The sequence below is a fragment of the Oncorhynchus clarkii genome, chromosome 7 (genome assembly GCF_045791955.1).
Source record: "Oncorhynchus clarkii lewisi isolate Uvic-CL-2024 chromosome 7, UVic_Ocla_1.0, whole genome shotgun sequence".
Classification (NCBI taxonomy): Eukaryota; Metazoa; Chordata; class Actinopteri; order Salmoniformes; family Salmonidae; genus Oncorhynchus; species Oncorhynchus clarkii.
Genome location: NC_092153.1, coordinates 69,205,884 through 69,229,356, shown reverse-complemented (window position 1 = coordinate 69,229,356; position 23,473 = coordinate 69,205,884). Strand labels below are relative to the sequence as shown.

Below are 23,473 nucleotides of genomic sequence, written 5' to 3'. Positions count from 1 at the left end.
AGGGTTAATACACTACAATCAGCCTGACTGGCTCACTCCAGTACAAGGTTAGTACACTACAATCAGCCTGACTGGCTCACTCCAGTACAGGGTAAGTACACTACAATCAGCCTGACTGGCTCACTCCAGTACAAGGTTTGTACACTACAATCAGCCTGACTGGCTCACTCCAGTACAGGGTTAGTACACTACAATCAGCCTGACTGGCTCACTCCAGTACAGGGAGTGGGTCTACTACACCACATACTGGCTACCATTGTCTTAGATCATGTGCCATAGGGCCAAGAGTTTTTCCTGACCATGTGACTTGACCAACAAAACTTCAGGCCCATACAGTATTTATACTCTATAACTAAGGCCCAGAGTAGTCTTATTTGCAAGACTCATGGCGCTCCATGGCAGCTGTGAAAAGAGACTCGACCAGAATTACTTCCAAGTCAGGTCAGGTGGTAAGGAAAAACTCCTATCAATGATATTTTTAATGTGACTTGCTTCAGCAGTCACACTTTAAATCTTGTACTTATTTCTGACATTTTATTAAAGTTATTATTTGTATCACTACTCCTTTTACACTGTTTAAGCTAGAAACACCATTCAAACTTTAAAACATGCAGACTGGTGTGGAATAGTTTTGATACCGTTTATACCTTTTAAACTATTAACCTTTTTGTAATCCAAAAAATCCTAATCCACTTTAATGTAAACAATGTGACTTTTGACACAAATCAGCTACTTTGACCACTTTCCCAACAACTTAGACAAAAACGTTGTGCGTATGAAATCTTAAGCCCGGTTCAGATACAACAGCCGACATAAGGAGAGATGAGACAAGACAAAATTAGCTCGTTTTGGAATTGTCTGTTGTAGGACAGCTGACTAAAAACATTCAGATCAAAAACATGAGATGCATGTTTGAGAACGATTCCACTATAATTTGACTATTTTTACAATGATGTGGTGAAGCTTTGAAACAAGTTGGCACTTGTTGTAGCAAACGAGTATCATTAAATACATGCACCAGAAACATGGCACGCTTTGTGACTTGACAGAGAAATATCAGCAAGCTAGCGATTACTGCAGCAAAAGAGCTAGCTAGCTGTCTGCTTGGCTTGCTAGTTGCTTGTCTAAACACAGACAAAATGTCAGCGCACTGTTCTCTGATTGGCTAAATGGATCCGTCTCGTCACAAGTCTTTAGCAAAGATTTGACATATTCAATTTGGGAAAATCAAGCAGCCGACATGAGACGTTCTAAAAATAGAGTGTTCAAAGCAAATGTTATAAAACTGAGTAAAACCATGTTGTCTGTTGTATCTGAATCAGGCTTTAGTCTACTTCTCTGCTATTCAAATCTGAAATCAGAACTGAAATATCTTCTACCAATTTATTTTTATTTGTATTTATTTGCACCAAAGAAAACAAGTGATAGACAACAATACTGATATAAAATAAAGAAAACGGTGAGCAGGTGTTGTTGAAAGCCCAAAGGCTAATATGAAAACCACACCACAAAAACAATATACAATACATAAGTACAAAAATAACAGATAAAACCTACTAATAATAATTGTTTAAATGAATTGATCAGTAATCACCTGAAAAAAACTATTCAGCTGTTTTAGTAACCAAGTCAACAATTTTTTCTCTCAACTTTAACCTTTTTTAACCACCTTCCCAACATCTTAGACAAAAAAGAGCATATGAATTCTTGTTCTCATTCTATTTTGTTCAAATCTGAAATCAGATCAGAAAAACTTCTACAAATCAACTACTTTCATTAAGCTAACTTCCCACTGTTGAATAAACTGCCATGGAACTTTCAGAAATGTCTAATTATAAACCAGGTAGTTTGGGTCCTGGATGCTGATTGGCTGTGTATATCAGACAATATATCACGAGTATGATGCAAAACTACTTGTTTACTGTTATATTCATGTTGGAAACTGGTTTAAAATAGCAATAAGACAACTCTGGGGTTTGTCGTATATGGCCAATATGCCACTGCTAAGGGCTGTATCCAGGCACTCCACTTTGCATTGTGTGTAAGAACAGCCCTTAGGCGTGGTATACTGGCCAATATATCACATCTCGTCAGGCCTTATTGCTTAATTATAGAACTTGGGGAGCACATTCAAAGAATTTTGACACAAATCAGCTATTTTTACCACTTTCCCAACTGTTGGAAAAGGTATGAAGGTCTACTCCTCTGCTATTAAAATGTTAAATCAGAACAGAAATATATTCTACCTATCAAACGATACAGCAGTTTTAGTAACCTCCGAGGTTTAGGCCACTTTCCAAACAACTTACATAAAAACTTACTGTGTATGACATCTTGTTGTGTTTATCTGCTATTCAAATTTGAAATAAGAACAGAAATATCTTCTACCAATCAAACGATACTACTGTTATAGAAACCACATCAACTACTTTCATCAAGCTAACTTCCCACTGTTGAATTAACTGCCATGTAATGGAGCATTCTTACATTTCTAATTATATCACTGGGGGAGCACATTCTATGAATGAGAACCACTAATTAATGTGACTTGCTTCAGCAAGACCACTAGAAATTCCACTTGCTTCTGACTTATAGTTAGTGTGCCTTGCTTCAATACCACTCTATGTAATAACCTACCACTACTATAAGGCCTACTACTACCACACTCACTACTACTACTACTACTACTACTACTACTACCACACTCACTACTACTATTGCTACTACTGCTACTACTACTACTAATAATAATAATATTACTACTACTTCACAGAGTTATGGCTGAACGATGACATTATCAACATACAGTTGGCTGGTTATATGCTGTATATGCAGGATTAAAGAGGGGGGCCTGGTAAGACAAAGGGCGGTGGACTATGTATTTTTGTACATAATAGCTGGTGCACGATATCTAAGGAAGTCTTGAGGTTTTGCTCACCTGAGGTAGAGTATCTCATGATAAACTGTAAACCACACTATCTACATAGAGAGTTTTCACCTGTATTTTTCATAGCTGTCTACATACCACCACAGACTGAGGCTGGCAATAAGACCACACTCAATGAGCTGCATTCCGCCATAAGCAAACAGGAAAACGCTCACCCAGAGGTGGCGCTCCTTGTGGCCGGGGACTTTAATGCAGGGAAACTTAAATCGGTCTTACCAAATTTCTATCAGCATGTTAAATGTGCAACCAGAGGGAAAAAAAACTATTGACCACCTTTACTCCACACACAGAGACACATACAAAGCTCTCCCTCGCCCTACATTTGGCAAATCTGACCATAATTATATCCTCCTGATTCCTGCTTACAAGCAAAAATTAAAGCAGGAAGCACCAGTGACTCGATCAATAAAAAAGTGGTCAGATGAAGCAGATGCTAAGCTACAGGACTGTTTTGCCAGTAAAGACTGGAATACGTTCCGGAATTCCTCCGATGGCATTGAGGAGTACACCACACACCACATCAGTCATTGGCTTCATCAATAAGTGCATCGATGACGTCATCCCCACAGTGACAGTACGTACATACCCCAACCAGAAGCTATGGATTTCAAGGAGCGGGACCTGGAAGCTTATAAGAAATCCCGCTATGCCGTCAGACAAACCATCAAACAGGCAAAGCATCAATACAGGACTAAGATCGAATCGTATGACACCGGCTCTGACGCTCGTCGGCTGTGGCAGGGCTTGCAAACCATTACAGGCTACAAAGGGAAGCACAGCCGAGAGCTGCCCAGTGACACGAGCCTACCAGACAAGCTAAACTACTTCTATGCTCGCTTTGAGGCAAATAACACTGAAACATGCATGAGAGCACCAGCTGTTCCGGACGACTGTGTGATCACGCTCTCCGCGATGTGAGTAAGACCTTTAAACAGGTCAACATTCACAAGGCCGCAGGGCCAGACGTATTACAAGGACATGTACTCCGAGCATGCGCTGACCAACTGGCAAGTGTCAACACTGACATTTTCAACCTTTCCCTGTCCGAGTTTGTAATATCAACATGTTTTAAGAAGACCACCATAGTCCCTGTGCCCAAGAACACTAAGGTAACCTGCCTAAATGACTACCGACCCGTAGCACTCACATCTGTAGCCATGAAGTGCTTTGAAAGGCTGGTCATGGCTCACATCAACACCATTTTCCCAGAATCCCTAGACCCAATTAAATTTGCATACCGCCCTAACAGATCCACATATGATGCAATTCCCTTTCCCACCTGGACATAAGGAACACCTACGTGAGAATGCTATTCATTGACTACAGCTCAGCGTTCAACACCATAGTGCCCTCAGAGCTCATCACTAAGCTAAGGACCCTGGGACTTAACACCTCCCTCTGCAACTGGATCCTGGACTTCCTGACGGGCCCGCCCCCAGGTGGTAAGTTTAGGTAACAACACATCCGCCACACTGATCCTCAACACAGGGGCCCCTCAGGGGTGCAACCTCAATCCCCTCCTGTACTCCCTGTTTACTCATGATTGCACGGCCAGGCACAACAGCAACACCATCATTAAGTTTGCCGATGATACAACAGTGGTAGGCCTGATCACCGACAACGACGAGAGGTCAGAGACTTGGCCGTCTGGTGCCAGGACAACAACCTCTCCCTCAAGGTGATCAAAACAAAGGAGATGATTGTGGACTACAGGAAAAAGAGGACAGAGCACGCCCCCATTCTTATCGACGGGGCTGCAGTGGAGCAAGTTGAGAGATTCAAGTTCCATGGTGTCCACATCACCAACAAACTAACATGGTCCAAGCACACCAATACAGTCGTGAAGAGGGCACGACAAAACCTATTCTCCCTCAGGAGACTGAAAAGATTTGGCATGGGTCCTCAGATCCTCAAAATGTTCTAAAGCTGCACCATCGAGAGCATCCTGACTGGTTGCATCACTCCCTGGTATGGCAACTTTTCGGCCTCTGACAGCAAGGCAATACAGAGTGTAGTGCGTACGGCCCAGTACCTCACTGGGGCTAAGCTTCCTGCCATCCAGGACCTCTATAACAGGCGGTGTCAGAGGAAGGCCCTAAAAATTGTCAAAGACTCCAGCCACCCTGGTCATAGACTGTTCTGTCTGCTACTGAACGGCAAGCGGTACTAGAGCGCCAAATCTAGGTCCAAGAGGATTCTAAACAGCTTCTACCCCCAAACCATAAGACTCCTGAACATCTAATCAAAATTGCTACCCAGACTATTTGCACCCCCCCCCCCCCCCCTACACCGCTCCTCTCTGTTGTTATCATTTATGTGTAGTCACTTTAATAACTGTACCTACATGTACATACAGTATTACCTCAATAACCTCGACTAACGGTGCCCACGCACGTTCACTTTGTACCAGTACCCCCCTGTATATAGTCTCGCAATTGCTATTTTACTGCTGCTCTCTCTTACTTTTATTTCTTATTCATATTTTTATTTTTATTTTATTTAAACAGCGTTGTTGGTTAGGGGCTCATAAGTAAGCATTTCACTGTAAGTTCTACACCTGTATTTGGCGTGTGTGACTAATGCAGTTTGATTTGATTTTTATTACTACAAGTACTACTACTAATAATAATAGTACTACTATTACTGCTACTACTAATAATAATAATAATAATAATTGTGCTACTAGTACTGCTACTATTACTACTACTACTAATAATAATAATGATAATAATAATAATGTACTATTACTGCTACTACTACTGCTACTACAGTCAATAGGTCCACCACTACTGCAGTCACTACTTCTACTAAAACATTAGCCTTAATTTGTCAACACTAGCAATTTCAACTTCAACATTTCTTTGAATACAATAAAAATATTTTTTGCCAGCTGAAGCAATTCACAATTTATCTTCATGGAAAATGACCTTTCTACTTTATTCTGTGTTATTGTGTTATATTGACTGACACCACCCTCTGTCCTTTGTGATTCCAGACGTGGCAAACAAGGTTCTACTGGGATGTTTTACGTGTGAGATGATGACCAAGATGTACAGTCTGGGCCTGCAGGCCTACTTCGTGTCCCTGTTCAACCGCTTTGACTGCTTTGTAGTGTGTGGAGGCATCACAGAGACCATCCTGGTGGAGCTGGCCATCATGTCTCCTCTGGGCATCTCTGTGTTCCGCTGTGTCCGCCTTCTCAGGATCTTCAAGGTCACACGGTGAGACCACCGCCATGTGGAGTAGGGTGAAGTCGCCCCTAGACACTGTTCTCTGTGTGTGTGTGTGTGTGTGTGTGTGTGTGTATATGTGTGTGTCCATGCATACTGTATGCATGAGAGTGTGTGTGTGATTTGGCCATCTCTCTCTGTTCTCCAGTCACTGGCAGTCTCTCAGTAACTTGGTGGCTTCGCTGCTCAACTCCATGAAGTCCATCGCCTCCCTGCTGCTCCTGCTCTTCCTCTTCATCATCATCTTCTCCCTGCTGGGCATGCAGGTGTTCGGAGGCAAGTTCAACTTCGACGAGACACAGACCAAGAGGAGCACCTTCGATAACTTCCCCCAGGCACTGCTCACTGTGTTTCAGGTGGGTGAACAGTACATTGTGTGTGTTCTCTCTCTCTCTCTCTCTCTCTCTCTCTCTCTCTCTCTCTCTCTCTCTTTCTCTCTCTCTCACTCTCACACACACACATACACACACACACACACACACACACACTCATATCTAGAACCTCATGGTCTGCCGGTATTTAGTGAATGTTGTATATAAAGAGAGCCTCCTGGTGATGACATAGGGGCTAGCCCAGGGATGTAGTGGTAAAATACAGCTGGGTCAACACTGATCGCCGCTGGCGGGGAATAAAGTCATGCTCCCTATATTTTAAATGCATTTTTCCACAATAGGTGGGTTTGTGTTTGTTTATGCCTCAGACAAGTCCTCTGTTTTTGCTGTTGTGTGTTACATAACTAGAGTAAAATGTCCCATGGTCTACAGTGTATACATAGTGTAAAGTACAGTATGTTATGTTGTACTACCAGCGTATGCTCTATGTGTATCCATAAAATGACATATGAATTATAGGACCTCTATGTGTGTAGCATCCAATATATTTGGGTGTGTTGTTGCCAGATCCTGACGGGTGAAGACTGGAACGCTGTGATGTATGACGGCATCATGGCGTACGGTGGCCCTTCCTCATCAGGGATGATCGTCTCCTTCTACTTCATCATCCTCTTCATCTGCGGAAACTGTATCCTTTCTTTACCCCACTCATCCTATCAACAGCCCAGATCACAATCTGCGCTTACCTAGGTTCCAGAGGAGGCTCGTGGGGGGACATATATGAGCTGATTGTAATGGCTGGAATGGTATGAATGGGATGGTATCAAACATATACAACATGCCCAACAGCTTCCTCCTATCCAGACACTCCAGGGCTGGGAGGTTTGTATTAGCCCAAACACAATAACCATCTTATCCTTGGCCGTTTCCTCCCATCCAGCGTTGAACATTTCTGAATTCGACACAAGCACTGTATGCTTTTCTCTCTGTTCCTTTTCTGAATGTTCTGTATCAGTGTCTTCCTTTTGTCCTTGACTGAACACTTTGCTCAGACATCCTGCTGAACGTCTTTTTGGCTATCGCTGTGGACAACCTGGGAGACGCGGAGTCTCTCAATGCTCCACGAGACAAAAAGGAAGAGAAAAAGGAAGACTTGGTAAAACTCCATCCCAGACATATTGTGGTTCAGGTTTATTCAGCGGCATTGTATACTTGTGAAACATACATAATATTTGATGCTATAAAATAGTTTAAAATACACTTTAAAAACTAAATTATGACACTTATAATACACAATTAGAACTCTTAATCACGTTTGCTTCTTTGGATACAGGTGCCAGTAGAGGAAGAAGAGGAGAATGCTGCAGGTACATGGAGAGAACAGGCCTGTGTGTGTGTGTGTGTGTGTGTGTGTGTGTGTGTGTGTGTGTGTGTGTGTGTGTGTGTGTGTGTGTGTGTGTGTGTGTGTGTGTGTGTGTGTGTGTGTCTGTGTGTGTGTGTGTGTGTGTGTGTGATCTGACTCACTGTGTGTGTGCCTGTATTTGCAGCAGAGGAGGAGGAGGAGCCGGAGGTTCCAGCAGGGCCACGCCCACCCATCTCTGAACTGGTCAAGAAGGAGAAGATCACCCCCATCCCTGATGGCAGCGCCTTCTTTATCTTCAGCAAGACCAACCCGTAGGACACAGACACACACACGCACACAACAAGTGGCTGTTCTTGAGTCTGTTCTCAGAGCTCTGTCTATTGTCTGTTGTTTTCCTCAGGATCCGGGTGGGATGTCATAAACTCATCAATCACCACATCTTCACCAACCTCATCCTGGTCTTCATCATGCTCAGCTCTGTCTCCCTCGCTGCAGAGGACCCCATACGCAACTTCTCTGCACGCAACATCGTAAGTACAGGAACCTTCTGTCTAGGTTAGAGGAACACACCGTATACAGCAATTGATTTTCAACAGATAGGCTTCGTAGTAGTACATAGTATGTACAGTAAAGACAGATTCTGTAAGGTTAATTACTGGTTAATTATTTACCTTGATTTAGTGATTTAGTTTGTTGCGATTGATGTACACTAACAGAGTACTGCGGTAAAGATAACTCTTTCCTGAACTTTTCCCCATGATGCTCTGAGGCAGCAGGTTCATTGACTTGAGTTGCTTTATTTCAACTCATCATACTAACTTAACCTCAAGCTGCGGGAATTTAAAGATGATGTCATTGTGGTAGTGGGATAATGGCGTCATGCAGGTGCACTCAATGAAACTATATGATGAATAGATAGTGTATTATAAAATATATTGTATTCTACTGTACATGGATTTGATACATTTATATGACTACTGTTGATGTTCTGTTTATGCATATTAAGTCCTTTCCTATGCCCTTTCCTGCACACATGGAATATCCCACTGTAACTAGTTGTTCCTATGTCTTTGATGAATATACATGCTGCATAACCTGTATAATCTTTGTTAAAAATATACGTTGCTTTTTGCAGATACTTGGTTACTTTGACTATGCTTTCACGGCTATCTTTACTGTTGAGATCCTATTGAAGGTAAATGGCCTGTGTCCGCCTCTTTGTTCTGTCTACTAACTGCCCCCCACAGTAACACTCCCAACGTCTGGTTGCCTTCCAGGTCCTAGGCTATGCAGATTATGTCTTCACTAGTATGTTTACATTTGAGATCATGTTGAAGGTAACCCCCGTTAATGACGACAGAGAGCCTTGTTGCATTCTCTCCTTGTGTGTCACCTGCTGCCACCACAGTACTACCTGCCTTGTTTTGTTTTCAGTTTATATTCTTTGTCTTTTGACTCCATGGCACCTCTTTTAACTTTTAGATTGTCATCATCAGCTAACTCCCAACTACTACTACACACACACTGACTAACAAAAGAGTTGTTCAATTTCCACTAATCAACAAACTAATAATCCAGGAAGGAATCAGACACAAACTAGCCCAGATTGGTGTCATCATGATTGTCACGTTTGAGTTGAAAAGGTTTTGGACGACACAATTTTGTGTAACTTTCAAAAAATTATGCAACTCTTTGTGCAAGGAAACAGCTATCAATGCAGTATTTAAGACATGTAGCTTTGACTGAAGTTGAACCAGAAGTCATTGGCGGAGTTTTGGAGGGTTTAAAAACAAACATCTAAGGCCATCTCCAGTCAAAGCCAACTCCATCTCATACTGACTGACTGCTATTCAGATACTAAAGCCATAAAAGAGGGGGCAAACCAACCATGTTCATGTGGAGCATGGACTTTCCCCTGACTGACTGAGTGCATAGAAATGTAGTGTTTCCTCCAGAACCGTTAAGAGGGTAGACCTAACCTGCACAGTCCTGTCCAGGGTCGTATTCATTAGGGCAAACCGTAGCAAAATGTTTCGCAACGGAAAGCGAAAACTAGAGTTTCTTATTGGACCAGTTCAGGTAGTCCTCCCTTTTTCGGTCCGTTTTTTTTCTCCGTTTGGTGCCTAATGAACACGTCCTGCCTCAGCTTGGTCCTGCTGCGTTAGCAGCACCCTGCGTTCTCTGTTACCATTCTCAGTTAGCGCTTTACTCCCTCCCTCACTGTATGTTCTACTGGTCTCTACATTTACATGCACTCAGGACGATAAACTTTACTTTTATGATTTGAACAAGACTTTGTTTACTTCTCTGCCTGCTGAAGTCTGACATGTTTTAGTGGGAGCTGCTTTATTATCCCTTTATATTTGAGCTATTAAAGAACATGAAGGAATGTGCTTTAAGGGAAACGGCCATACATGAATGTGTCAGTAAGGGGATTTGGTTTTCCAATCGCTGGAGCGTTCGATCCTATAGTTCATCTCAGTAGTAGACATAATATCTGTTCTCGCAGAGTGGCAATAAACTGCATGTTTTACTGCTGCGAGTGACACTGTTATTAGCGGATTGGGAAATGAATGACTTGCTACTACATTCATGTACCAGTGTGCCGTGGGGTGTCGATGGTAGCTGCTAGCCTTCTGTGTTACTGCTCTGCCTGAGTCTGAGCCTGAGTCTGAGTCTGAGTCTGAGCCTGATTCTGAGCCTGATTCTGAGCCTGATTCTGAGCCTGAGTCTGAGCCTGAGTCTGAGCCTGAGTCTGAGCCTGAGTCTGAGCCTGAGTCTGAGCCTGAGTCTGAGCTCGCCACCCTGAAATAGAGTGATCTACAAGAGTGTGGAATTATGTGGGTGTACGTGGGTGTGAGGGAGAGTGAGTGCTGTATTATTGCTGTTTCTACTCCTTTGTCTATTTCGATGTGTCTGTCTTGTGGTGTACAACTGTGATATTGTGTACTTCTCACTGGGGACACCATGTCAATTCAACATGGAGAACTGGGTAATATTTGGTTGAGACGATGAACAGTGAGATTACAACCTATATTTACCCACTCAAAAACACAGCCAAAAATGTGTTGAATTTCCAATGTGTTATCGCTATGCTTTCAACCATCTAAAAGCACAACCAAATTTCAAGATTTCCACAGACCTGCGACGACCTGTTATCTTTGACATGCACACTTTAAATTATTACATAAGAAGAACTTTATAGTTGCAGTAACCACAAAATGTGGCCATGGATGTGTTACCCATTTTAAGGTTGTATGTTACATTAGTTTGTAAGGTAGCCTTTTCCTGTATTACACAAGTAATATTGAATTGTGTTTGGTTGACAACGTAACCAAATATCAACATTTAAAGGAGATGTATCTGCTTGGATTGTTCCATTTGAGCCACTGGCTTAAATCCCATTCTTTAACTTATACTTTTGGTTGAGTTGGAGACGTGAATCCAACATAACATTTGTTAGCATGTCGACAAGTTAATAGGCTATTTATTTTATTTCATAAGTGATATTCAATTGTGTTTGTTAGTCAACAGTGCCAAATAACAACATTTGAAGGAGATGTATCTTCTGTTTGGATAGTTCCACTTAGTCTGGCTTGTTTGATTACTTTCTTCAAATCCTAGGTATTTTCCACGTAGATTCCACATCACAATATGTTGATAAATTACATTGAAACAACGTTGATTCAACCAGTTTGTGCCCAGTGGGTTGTGTGTATGTCTCTGTGTTTGTGTTAATGTGTGTATTTCTTAGTGTCTGATACCCCTCTAACTAACTGTGCCCTTCCCATCAGATGACCACATACGGTGCGTTCCTCCATAAAGGAGCGTTCTGTAGGAACACCTTCAACCTGCTGGATCTGCTGGTGGTGGGGGTCTCCCTGGTCTCCTTCTGCATCCAGTCAGTACCTGCTGCTACCCTCCGCCCACACTATTTCCTTTATTTCTTCCCCTCTCTCTCTCTCACTCTGCTATCTGTCTCTTCATCATATTCCTCACCCATTCGCCCTCTCTCTCTGTTTCTTCTCTCTTGCACACTGTCCTAACACATCATTTTTAATTGATATGGTCCAGTTAGATATGGCAGTGAATGGTTGTATTTAGAGAGTGCGAGTTTGTTTCTGACAGTGAGTTCCTGTGATGACATTTAGGTCATCTGCCATCTCAGTGGTGAAGATTCTGAGGGTCCTGCGTGTGCTTCGGCCCCTGAGGGCTATCAACAGAGCCAAAGGTCTCAAGGTAGACTGTTAACCTCCTACAATTTCTCTTTATGTATCAATTTACTTGCCACAGTATTGGTAGAACAATTACAGTAAACATGTGATAGTTTGTTACAAAAACCTGTGCTGTGCGACAGGTAAAAAAGGTAATAGTTCCCGTAACTGTATCGTTACTATAGCTCCTTGTCTTCTTCTTATTAACCTTTCATCAATGTAATGCCATCTTACCGTTCAATGACTGCTAACATTTGAACTTTGACCCTTGCAGCATGTAGTCCAGTGTGTGTTTGTGGCCATCAGGACCATCGGTAACATCATGATCGTCACCACGCTGTTGCAGTTCATGTTTGCCTGCATAGGAGTACAGCTCTTTAAGGTCAGCACTGTAACACTGGTTCTAAGATCAGTACTATAACACTACTGTAACAGCACTGTCAGCGCTGTAACACTGGTTCTAAGATCAGTACTATAACACTACTGTAACAGCACTGTCAGCACCGTAACACTGGTTCTAAGATCAGTACTATAACACTACTGTAACAGCACTGTCAGCGCTGTAACACTGGTTCTAAGATCAGTACTATAACACTACTGTAACAGCACTGTCAGCGCTGTAACACTGGTTCTAAGATCAGTACTATGACACTACCGTAACAGCACTGTCAGCGCTGTAACACTGGTTCTAAGATCAGTACTATAACACTACTGTATCAGCACTGTCAGCGCTGTAACACTGGTTCTAAGATCAGTACTATAACACTACTGTAACAGCACTGTCAGCGCTGTAACACTGGTTCTAAGATCAGTACTATAACACTACTGTAACAGCACTGTCAGCGCTGTAACACTGGTTCTAAGATCAGTACTATAACACTACTGTAACAGCACTGTCAGCGCTGTAACACTGGTTCTAAGATCAGTACTATAACACTACTGTAACAGCACTGTCAGCGCTGTAACACTGGTTCTAAGATCAGTACTATAACACTACGTAACAGCACTGTCAGCGCTGTAACACTGGTTCTAAGATCAGTACTATAACACTACTGTAATAGCACTGTCAGCGCTGTAACACTGGTTCTAAGATCAGTACTATAACACTACTGTCAGCACTGTCAGCGCTGTAACACTGGTTCTAAGATCAGTACTATAACACTACTGTATCAGCGCCGTAACACTGGTTCTAAGATCAGTACTATAACACTACTGTATCAGCGCTGTAACACTGGTTCTAAGATCAGTACTATAACACTACTGTATCAGCGCCGTAACACTGGTTCTAAGATCAGTACTATAACACTACTGTAACAGCACTGTCAGCGCTGTAACACTGGTTCTAAGATCAGTACTATAACACTACTGTAACAGCACTGTCAGCGCTGTAACACTGGTTCTAAGATCAGTACTATAACACTACTGTAACAGCACTGTCAGCACCGTAACACTGGTTCTAAGATCAGTACTATAACACTACTGTAACAGCACTGTCAGCGCTGTAACACTGGTTCTAAGATCAGTACTATAACACTACTGTAACAGCACTGTCAGCGCTGTAACACTGGTTCTAAGATCAGTACTATAACACTACCTTAACAGCACTGTCAGCGCTGTAACACTGGTTCTAAGATCAGTACTATAACACTACCGTAACAGCACTGTCAGCGCTGTAACACTGGTTCTAAGATCAGTACTATAACACTACTGTAACAGCACTGTCAGCGCTGTAACACTGGTTCTAAGATCAGTACTATAACACTACCGTATCAGCACTGTCAGCGCTGTAACACTGGTTCTAAGATCAGTACTATAACACTACTGTATCAGCACTGTCAGCGCTGTAACACTGGTTCTAAGATCAGTACTATAACACTACCGTAACAGCACTGTCAGCGCTGTAACACTGGTTCTAAGATCAGTACTATAACACTACTGTATCAGCACTGTCAGCGCTGTAACACTGGTTCTAAGATCAGTACTATGACACTACCGTAACAGCACTGTCAGCGCTGTAACACTGGTTCTAAGATCAGTACTATAACACTACTGTCAGCACTGTCAGCGCTGTAACACTGGTTCTAAGATCAGTACTATAACACTACTGTCAGCACTGTAACACCAAATTGGAAGAAAACTGACTGAAGCAGGGAGGACCACTGAAACCCATCCAATATGAAATGCTTGTTTTTGTTTTCCGTTGCTAAACATTTTGCTATGGTGTGTCCTAATGAATTAGACCCTTGTGTGTAGACACTCCCAGACAATGAAGATGTGTGTGTTTGCTTCACAGGGGAAGTTTTACCGATGTACAGACGAAGCCAAGTCCAGCCCAGACGAATGCAAGTCAGTTGCTTTTGATACATTTGTCCATCTATAGCTACATAGTAAACTGACACCCGTCATATTGTACCAGAAATACTTCCATTTTCTCTACAGTATGTGTTCTTTAGTATCTTTGATTTGAGCATGTTGCCCATAGACATACATATTCACAACTTCCACAATATTCATATTGTTTATATATTGTACAGCATAGGCCTAAACCTAAATCCTGACCTCTAACTCCTGTGACCTCTAACCTCCCAGGGGCACCTACATCCATTTTAAGGACGGGGACGTGAACCAGCCGGCCATCCAAAAGAGAGTATGGCACAACAGCGAGTTCAACTTTGACAACGTGCTGATGGCCATGATGGCTCTTTTCACCGTGTCTACCTTCGAGGGCTGGCCTTCGTAAGACACACTCTCATATTATATACTCAAATACAATATGAAACACTTTCATATTTTTGTGTATAAAAAATAACAATTAAAAAAAATGTCTCTCTCTCTCTCTCCTATCTCTCTCTCTGCTCTCTGTCTCTCCTGTCTCTCTCTTCTCTCCCTCTCTCTCTCTCTCTCTCTCTCTCTCTCCTATTTCTCTCTCTCCTCTCTCTGTCTCTCCTATCTCTCTCTCTATCTTTCTCCTCTCTGTCTCTCCTATCTCTCTCTCTCCTCTCCCTCTCTCTCTTGCTCTCTCTCTCTCTCTCTCAGGTTGCTCTACAAGGCCATAGACTCTAACAGAGAGAACCTGGGTCCCATCTACAACTACCGCATCGAGATCTCCATCTTCTTCATCATCTACATCATCATCATCGCTTTCTTCATGATGAACATCTTCGTCGGCTTCGTCATCGTCACCTTCCAGGAGCAAGGAGAGAAAGAATACAAGAACTGTGAGCTTGATAAGAACCAGGTCAGTTCATGTGTGTGTGTGTGTTTAGAAGAACAAAACATGTGTGTGTGTGTGTGTGTGTGTGTGTGTGTGTGTGTGTGTGTGTGTGTGTGTGTGTGTGTGTGTGTGTGTGTGTGTGTGTGTGTGTGTGTGTGTGTGTGTGTGTGTGCGCATCTGTACGTGTGTGTTCATGTGGTGTTTATGTGTGTTTATGAGTTTTGTGGAACTACATGTCTAGTCTGCTCATCATTCCCCACACTAAGGTTCTCAGTGTGTTGCTATGCAGTTTGTGTGTATACCAGGGTTTCCATTAGGAAAATGTGCCTACAGACATTTGACCAGCAGCATTTAAATGTACCCAACATTTGATAAATGTACCGGACACATATTGCGTTGGGTGCGTAACCTGATTATGACTGCTCAGAGTGACAGAAATCACATTCAGATTATAGTCTTTCATATTAACAGAGGATGCAATGATATCCGGTCCTTCTTACCGAATTCTGATGCTCACTTTGAACATGTTAGAATAACTCTTCTAACAGCCGACAAGACGAGTAACAAACAGCAAAATCACTAGCCTATGTCAATCTACTATCCCTCATAGTAGAAAAGTTGACCTATTTTATTGATCAGCTTGGAGAGAAAGAAATAGTCTATTCCAAACTGTGAGATGATAGATCCCAAGTTCATACAACCAGTAGGCCTAGGATACAAAAATAAAAAATGTTAAAAAGCAATGAGTCTGATGCAACAGATCAAAACGTTTAGCTTAAAACTTTGATAAACTATTATTTCTTCACATTATGAGAGCAGCAATGTGCACAAGGCAGTAGGCTAGGCGCAAATGTTTGTTCCATAATGCAGTTCATGGGAAAACACTGTTGTCAAAACGCACCTGCGAGCGGTTTCATGTGACAGAGATAAAAATATCTGTTTGAAATTTAGAAAGAGGGGAGATGAAATATGCAACAACTAGAATGGGTTGTTAATATGACTAGGGTTGTGCCTTTGTGTACTGGACAATGAAAGAAAGATTATATAAAATAATTGCCTCCACGGATATGGTCTGATTTTGGCTAGGCTACTTTGAAGAAAGGTAAGACATGCCTCATAATATGTACTGTTGTATGAAGCCTGCCTTCCATTACCAATGCATTTGCTGTTTGAGATGCTGTAGCAGCAGCTCTCACACTGTCTGACAGATTTTCCGCTCATCTATATCTGTATGCTGTACGCATGTGCTAAATAAGATACATAACAAACATACTGTACACACAAGCCAGTTTAATTCCACTAAATTATACAGTGCATTCGGAAAGTGTTGCTTCACTTTGTCCACATTTTGTTTCGTTACAGCCTTGTTCTAAAATGGATTAAATGATTATTAATCTACATATAATAACCCATAATGACAAAGTGAAAACAGGTTTTTCTATAAAATATATATATAAAAAAATTCAAACAGAACTACCTTATTTACATTAGTATTCAGACACTTTACTCAGTACTTTGTTGAAGCACCTTTGTTAGCGATTACAGCCTTGAGTCTTCTTGGTTATTTTATTTAGCGGCTTATCAAAATGTTTATTGGCCAAAAGCCGGTTATTACCATCTAACGGAAATCCTGGTGTATACTATACTGTGTGTACAGGTATGCAATGAATAACTGTGTGGGTTCTCTCTACAGCGGCAGTGTGTGGAGTATGCCCTGAAGGCCCGTCCGTTGAGGAGGTACATCCCTAAGAACCCCTACCAGTATAAGTTCTGGTACGTGGTCAACTCCACAGGGTTTGAGTACATCATGTTCGTCCTCATCATGCTCAACACACTCTGCCTGGCTGTGCAGGTAAGAATAAGCTCAACCCAACCCATTCAGAGGCCGTAGTCTTGTCGTAACATTTGTTATTATACTCCGGTTATTAGAAATAAAAAAACATGATTGTTCTCCTTCCCTCCCTCTCTATTGTTCTATCTCGCTCTCCATCTTTCTCTCCATCTATCTCCCTCTCCATCTCTCTCTCTATCTCGCTCTCCATCTCTCTCTCCGTCTCCATCTCTCTCTATCTCCCTCTCCATCTCTCCATCTGTCTCCCTCTCATCTCTCATCTATCTCTCTCTCTATCTCCCTCTCCATCTCTCTCTCTATCTCCCTCTCCATCTCTCTCTCTATCTCCCTCTCCATCTCTCCATCTGTCTCCCTCTCATCTCTCATCTATCTCTCTCTCTATCTCCCTCTCCATCTCTCTCTCTATCTCCCTCTCCATCTCTCTCTCTATCTCCCTCTCCATCTCTCCATCTATCTCTTTCTCCCTCTCTATCTCTCTCTCTATCTCCCTCTCCATCTCTCTCTCTATCTCCCTCTCCATCTCTCCATCTGTCTCCCTCTCATCTCTCATCTATCTCTCTCTCTATCTCCCTCTCCATCTCTCTCTCTATCTCCCTCTCCATCTCTCCATCTATCTCTTTCTCCCTCTCTATCTCTCTCTCTATCTCCCTCTCCATCTCTCTCTATCTCGCTCTCCATCTCTCTCTCTATCTCCCTCTCCATCTCTCTCTCTATCTCCCTCTCCATCTCTCTCTCTATCTCCCTCTCCATCTCTCTCTCTATCTCCCTCTCCATCTCTCCATCTATCTCCCTCTCCTGTAGCACTATGGCCAGTCTGAAACATTTAACTATGTGATGGACATCCTCAACATGGTCTTCACTGCTGTTTTCACTGCAGAGATGGTGCTCAAACTCATCGCCTTCAAACCTCGGGTAAGGACACACACACAAACACACACCCGCAGACACACGCACACACAAATGCATGCATGTGTGCACACAGATGGACACACAGACGGACACACACACACATACATAGTCGTGCATCTCCCGTCTCACATAAATCCCCATTTGTCTATTTTGTGGGTGTATTGTCTGTGGATGTTATGTTTGTAGGTGTCTTTGGTCATTGTGTGTACAGTACCTTCATTTGTTGGTTGTTGACTTGTTTACACCCTGCCCTACCCCTTCCTGCTCCGCCCTACCCCTTCCTGCTCCCCCCTACCCCCTACTGTACCTGGTGGCCTACACACAGCTTTGTGTTGAGAAGAAGGACAGGGACCCAGTAAGAGACTGAGTGGTGTGGTGCAGTGCCTAGAGACAGGACTCTCTCTCTCTCTCTCTCTCTCTCTCTCTGTCTCTCTCTCTCTCTCTCTCTCTCTCTCTCTCTTTCTTTCTTTCTCTCTCTCTCTCTCTCTCTCTCTCTCTCTCTCTCTCTCTCTCTCTCTCTCTCTCTCTCTCTCTCTCATTCTCTGTATCTCTCTCTCTCTTGCTGTCTCTCTCACTGTCTCTCTCTCTCTCTCTCTGTCTCTCTGTCTCTCTCCAACTCTCTCTCTGTCTCTCTCTCTCTCTCTGTCTCTCTCTGTCTCTCTCTCTCTCCAACTCTCTCTCTCTCTCTCTCTGTCTCTCTCTCTCTCCTCTCTCTCTCCTCTCTCTCTCTCTCTCTCTCTCTCTCTCTCTCTCTCTCTCTCTCTCTCTCTCTGTGTCTCTGTATCTCTCTCTGTCTCTTTGTGACTCTCACCCACTAGTGCATACCTGGGAACACTAACCAGTGACCTAGCTAACTTTCTAATACCTTAACATTTACAGTTCAGTAATTCTATCAACATGTTTTATTGCATACGGTCATTTACAATAAAGTTGTACAGTGGAATAAATGCATTAAACATGCAGATAACATTTGAAAGTAACTGAAATGACACAGTATTAACCTCACCACCTAACCACTGCCTACTCCCCTGACCTCACTCAGGGGTATTTTGGGGACGCCTGGAATGTGTTCGACGCCCTGGTGGTGATGGGCAGCATAGTAGACATTGTGCTTAGTGAGATTGATGTAAGTAAGCCCCACCCAACCCTCCTTGGCCCCGCCCCTGATCTGTCCCGTCTGATCTGTCCCTGGTCATCTGTCCTCCCTCTATGTATCTATGTTCTGGGGTGTGTTCAAGAGGGTGTACTGTTACAGAACGTTTAGATAGAAAACTATTGTGTAGAACAGATATGACTGTCAGATAGAATAGGCAATTGGCATTATCTTTATTTGTTACATTTCTATCTGCGACATGCTGGATGTTTTACCTCACTGAATGCACCCGCTGGTCTTTGGTTATATGGCCTGCTGTTTCTGCTGACTTCAGCTCCTCTGCTACCAAAGGGCCTACTCAGTCTCTCTGTTATTGATTACTCAGGTCTTAATGGCTACTTTTCTATTTGTCTTTTTTCTCTCCTTCTCTGGCCCTACCTGCTGCCTCCCTACACAATCATATTCACACTTATTCTCTTCTCATTTTCTCTCTCTCTCTCTCTCTCTCTCTCTCTCTCTCTCTCTCTCTCTCTCTCTCTCTCTCTCTCTCTCTCTCATTCACAATAACATTATTGCCTCTGTCCTCTTCTCTGTTTTCTCTCTCTTTCTTTTTCATCCCCCTCTCTTCCCCTTGTGTGCTGTGGCTTCCGTTAACAGCACTATTTCACTGACGCGTGGAACACATTTGATGCCTTAATTGTAGTTGGTAGCGTCGTTGATATTGCTATCACTGAAGTGAATGTAAGTACTGCCTTTTCTGCCTCTCTCGTGGAACTGAAGCCTTACTATAATGCCAGAATTGACAGTAGCACCACCATTATTCCCAAGTGTGTTCTGAGATTGAGGAAGGTGCTTGTGCTTACATTCAGTGAACATTAGACTGAGAGAGTAAATCCAAGCATCTTCCTCATATCACTCTCCCTCTCCCCTCATGAATTCTATTATTTTACATTAGGCCCACAGTGCCCCCATGTTAGCTAGTTGGTACTACAATTCTGCTGCTCCTAATTTACAGTAATGCCCACAGTAAAATGAACACTCAAATCACTATAGATGATTAGGAAATGTACTGTATATGTGTCTACAAATAATCATCTGTAGACTAGATCCTATTGGCTTTTGTCATTGTTTGATAACATATGTTTAGGTCATATATCCATTGGCAATGTCTGTAAGGCTTCAGTTGGCTTGTGATTCTTGTCTTGTACTGTCCTGTCTGAAAAATGTACTGTCACTATTGAAATGAACCCCTTTACCTAGCTCAGTGTTTTTGTGCTACTCAGGTCTTATACAATGGGGTACTGTATTATATGGTATGATATGATGAAATGTTTTTTTGTTTGAACAGCTGTTACGATGCCTCTGTATACATGGACGTTTCCCGATAGAGGTGTCCCACGCTTTGTAACCATGGGGATCTATAGTTGGGTTACAGCCGTGTGATGTTGCTATGTATCCGCTTGGTTTTCTAACCCTTATACCTCTTGTTCGTTCTGTTTCCATAGAAACTTGTAGAGGCAAGTATGGCAATGATCCATCTCCCTGTTTTGCGTGTTAATCTGTTTCATAACAACTTTATCTTCGGGACCCAATTTATAGTGGAAATGGATTAAGAAACTCAATACAATTAGTCATCTAGTGTTTTATCGTCTTGGTCAAAGAATTGTTCTGAATTAATGTCATTAAAAAAGCTATAGGAAATCTAGAGAGTCATCTGTTAATCAGATAACCCAAGTTAAGTCTTGGCCTGGTATAGTTATTGTGTCAAGACAGGGTAAAATGCTGGATGACTGCTACTTCCAGCTACTGTAACAGTCTTCTGCTGTAACATTGTTCTCTGCATGGCCTTGATGGACAGTGCTCTATTAAAATGACTGCTACTAACATAACTTTACTAACGTAGCACTCTTTTAGGTCACATACAGCACTGTGCAATGCTCATACATAATGTCAATAATGTGTTTAATCAATACATATCCCAGACTGTACCCTCTGACAATGAACACACACATACACACACACACACACACACACACACACACACACACACACACACGTACATTGTTTTTCATATTGAGTAGATTCAGTAAAGGTGCTTATTTATAGGTGAAGTGTAGCAGAGCCTTACTGCTCAACTCTCTCCCCCTCTTCCCTCTCTCTCTCTCTCTATGTCTCCGAGTGCTCTACTTTCTGAGCTGCAGTGCTGTTTCTCTGGAGTCACCATATGTCAGTGTGTCAGTGTCTGTTCCTAGTTTATGTGGATATGAATGTGTTAGTTAGTGTCTGTTCCTAGTTTATGTGGATATGAATGTGTTAGTGTCTGTTCCTAGTTTATGTGGATATGAATGTGTTAGTTAGTGTCTGTTCCTAGTTTATGTGGATATGAATGTGTTAGTTAGTGTCTGTTCCTAGTTTATGTGGATATGAATGTGTTAGTGTCTGTTCCTAGTTTATGTGGATATGAATGTGTTAGTGTCTGTTCCTAGTTTATGTGGATATGAATGTGTTAGTGTCTGTTCCTAGTTTATGTGGATATGAATGTGTTAGTTAGTGTCTGTTCCTAGTTTATGTGGATATGAATGTGTTAGTTAGTGTCTGTTCCTAGTTTATGTGGATATGAATGTGTTAGTGTCTGTTCCTAGTTTATGTGGATATGAATGTGTTAGTGCATGAGTGTCTGTGTGAGAGCTGGTGTGTTTTTCCTGTGTTTAACATGCATATGTTGGATACTTATGCATGTTGGTGTGTGTGCGCGCGTGCTTCCGTGTGTTTATGTGTTAAAGTCAGGCCTTCTATATATGTGTTGTTTGATGGTTTGGTGTTGATTTCACAAGGCCTTTGACAGAGGACCTTGCGAGGCCCATTTCATCTTTCATTGACTGTTGGTTTGCATGCCGCTGTTCTGTCCCACTGTCTGTCAATCACTGGGCTATGTACCTCTTCTCCTGATGCATGCTGGGAAAGTGTCAGGTGTTCCCATCCCCCTAACATCCTCCCCATGTCCTGCCCCCCCCCCCCCCCCCCCCCCCCCCCATCAACCCACAGATGGCACGTGGCCCTGCACCGGTCAGTCCCGTCCACTTGCTCACTAACCATTTGTGACCCTTTGTGAAGTTTGACCCTCCTCTCTCGCCATACCTCCTCTTATCTGTTTCTCCTCCAGACAGAATGGCCCTGGAGCTCAGAGCAAAGCTAGGGCACAATGCTACACATAGAAATAGAATGTACCGACAGAGGTGATTTAATATGGGATTAAGAAACATACTTTTACATTATATTTATTTCCACAGCTTTGTGTAGGGTCTGCTTCTGCTTAGCAACACAATTAAGCAGCACGGTCAATATCAATTTCAATCAGGGTCAAAGTTGAATCACAAACACAGGCAATGTAGATAGATGCACATGGAACTAAAAGTAGCAGGCTAAACTCATGTTAATTTACAATCAGTGTATGAGCCTCATGTAAGAACCAGTGTACTTACAGCCCATCAGCAGGTGTGATGGAAGTTATCATGACTGTCATCTCTATCACACTGATGGTGCTTCAATCAATGCAGCTGACTGTGAGGTTCTTTGTTGATCTTGTGTTTATGTCTCTGTGAGTGATTGTCTCTGTCTTCTGTTCTGTCTTCCTATGTAGTGAGCTCTTAAAGCTCACAATGGAGCTCATGTGTAGAGAAGGTCCAGGTGTGTAGCCTTCAGTCAGGTGCATGGCCATTTCTTTTTTCTCTCTCTCTCTTGCTCTCTCTCTGAACTATTTCAGTCACTTGATATTTCTCACCGCTGTCTTCCTTCCTCTATTCTGTTTCTCTCTCTGTTTTTCGTTCCATCTCTCCCATTCTTTCGTTCCCTCAATCCCTTTCTCTACCCCAAACATTCTATCTTTGTCTCTCTCTCGCTTTCTTTCTCTCTCTCTCTCTCTCTCTCTCTCTCTCTCTCTCTCTCTCTCTCTCTTTCTCTCTCTCTCTCTCTCTCTCTCTCTCTCTCTCCCTCTCTCTTCCTCTCCTCCCTCCCCTCACTCTCTCTTTAACCCCTCTCCCCCTGCACTGGACGATGAGAGCGCCCCCTAGCGGTGACTCTGATGCAGGTCACTGACTGACTCTCGACATGCATGGGGTTGCTGCGTGCGATGCTAACAGATACCACTAACGGCTCCTAATGCCGCCTCCTCCTCATCATCAAAACTTGACTTGCGTGTATATGTGCGGTGCTTGTCTGCAACAACATGGCGATGCTGAATGCATGCTCTATCAAACGCTGTTGGTTGACCAGGATTAGCTAAAGAACCTCCTCAAGCTTTATTATTCCATGTGTTATGA

The 23,473-nt window shown here is 42.7% G+C and overlaps 1 protein-coding gene across 2 annotated transcripts in view; it reads left to right on the top strand.

Moving 5' to 3' along the window:
* LOC139413735 (voltage-dependent L-type calcium channel subunit alpha-1D-like) overlaps window positions 1-23,473 on the top strand; it is an 84,987-nt gene that overhangs the window by 29,983 nt on the left and 31,531 nt on the right. For both annotated transcript variants that reach the window (XM_071161450.1, XM_071161449.1), the window contains 17 exons: window positions 5,943-6,168; window positions 6,326-6,533; window positions 7,077-7,197; window positions 7,562-7,665; window positions 7,843-7,876; window positions 8,057-8,183; window positions 8,273-8,402; window positions 9,150-9,209; window positions 11,667-11,773; window positions 12,024-12,111; window positions 12,361-12,468; window positions 14,380-14,432; window positions 14,676-14,822; window positions 15,123-15,324; window positions 16,994-17,152; window positions 17,954-18,064; window positions 19,812-19,895. In XM_071161450.1, the coding sequence (XP_071017551.1) occupies window positions 5,943-6,168; window positions 6,326-6,533; window positions 7,077-7,197; window positions 7,562-7,665; window positions 7,843-7,876; window positions 8,057-8,183; window positions 8,273-8,402; window positions 9,150-9,209; window positions 11,667-11,773; window positions 12,024-12,111; window positions 12,361-12,468; window positions 14,380-14,432; window positions 14,676-14,822; window positions 15,123-15,324; window positions 16,994-17,152; window positions 17,954-18,064; window positions 19,812-19,895 (2,069 nt within the window). The remainder of the gene's footprint in view (window positions 1-5,942; window positions 6,169-6,325; window positions 6,534-7,076; window positions 7,198-7,561; window positions 7,666-7,842; window positions 7,877-8,056; window positions 8,184-8,272; window positions 8,403-9,149; window positions 9,210-11,666; window positions 11,774-12,023; window positions 12,112-12,360; window positions 12,469-14,379; window positions 14,433-14,675; window positions 14,823-15,122; window positions 15,325-16,993; window positions 17,153-17,953; window positions 18,065-19,811; window positions 19,896-23,473) is intronic.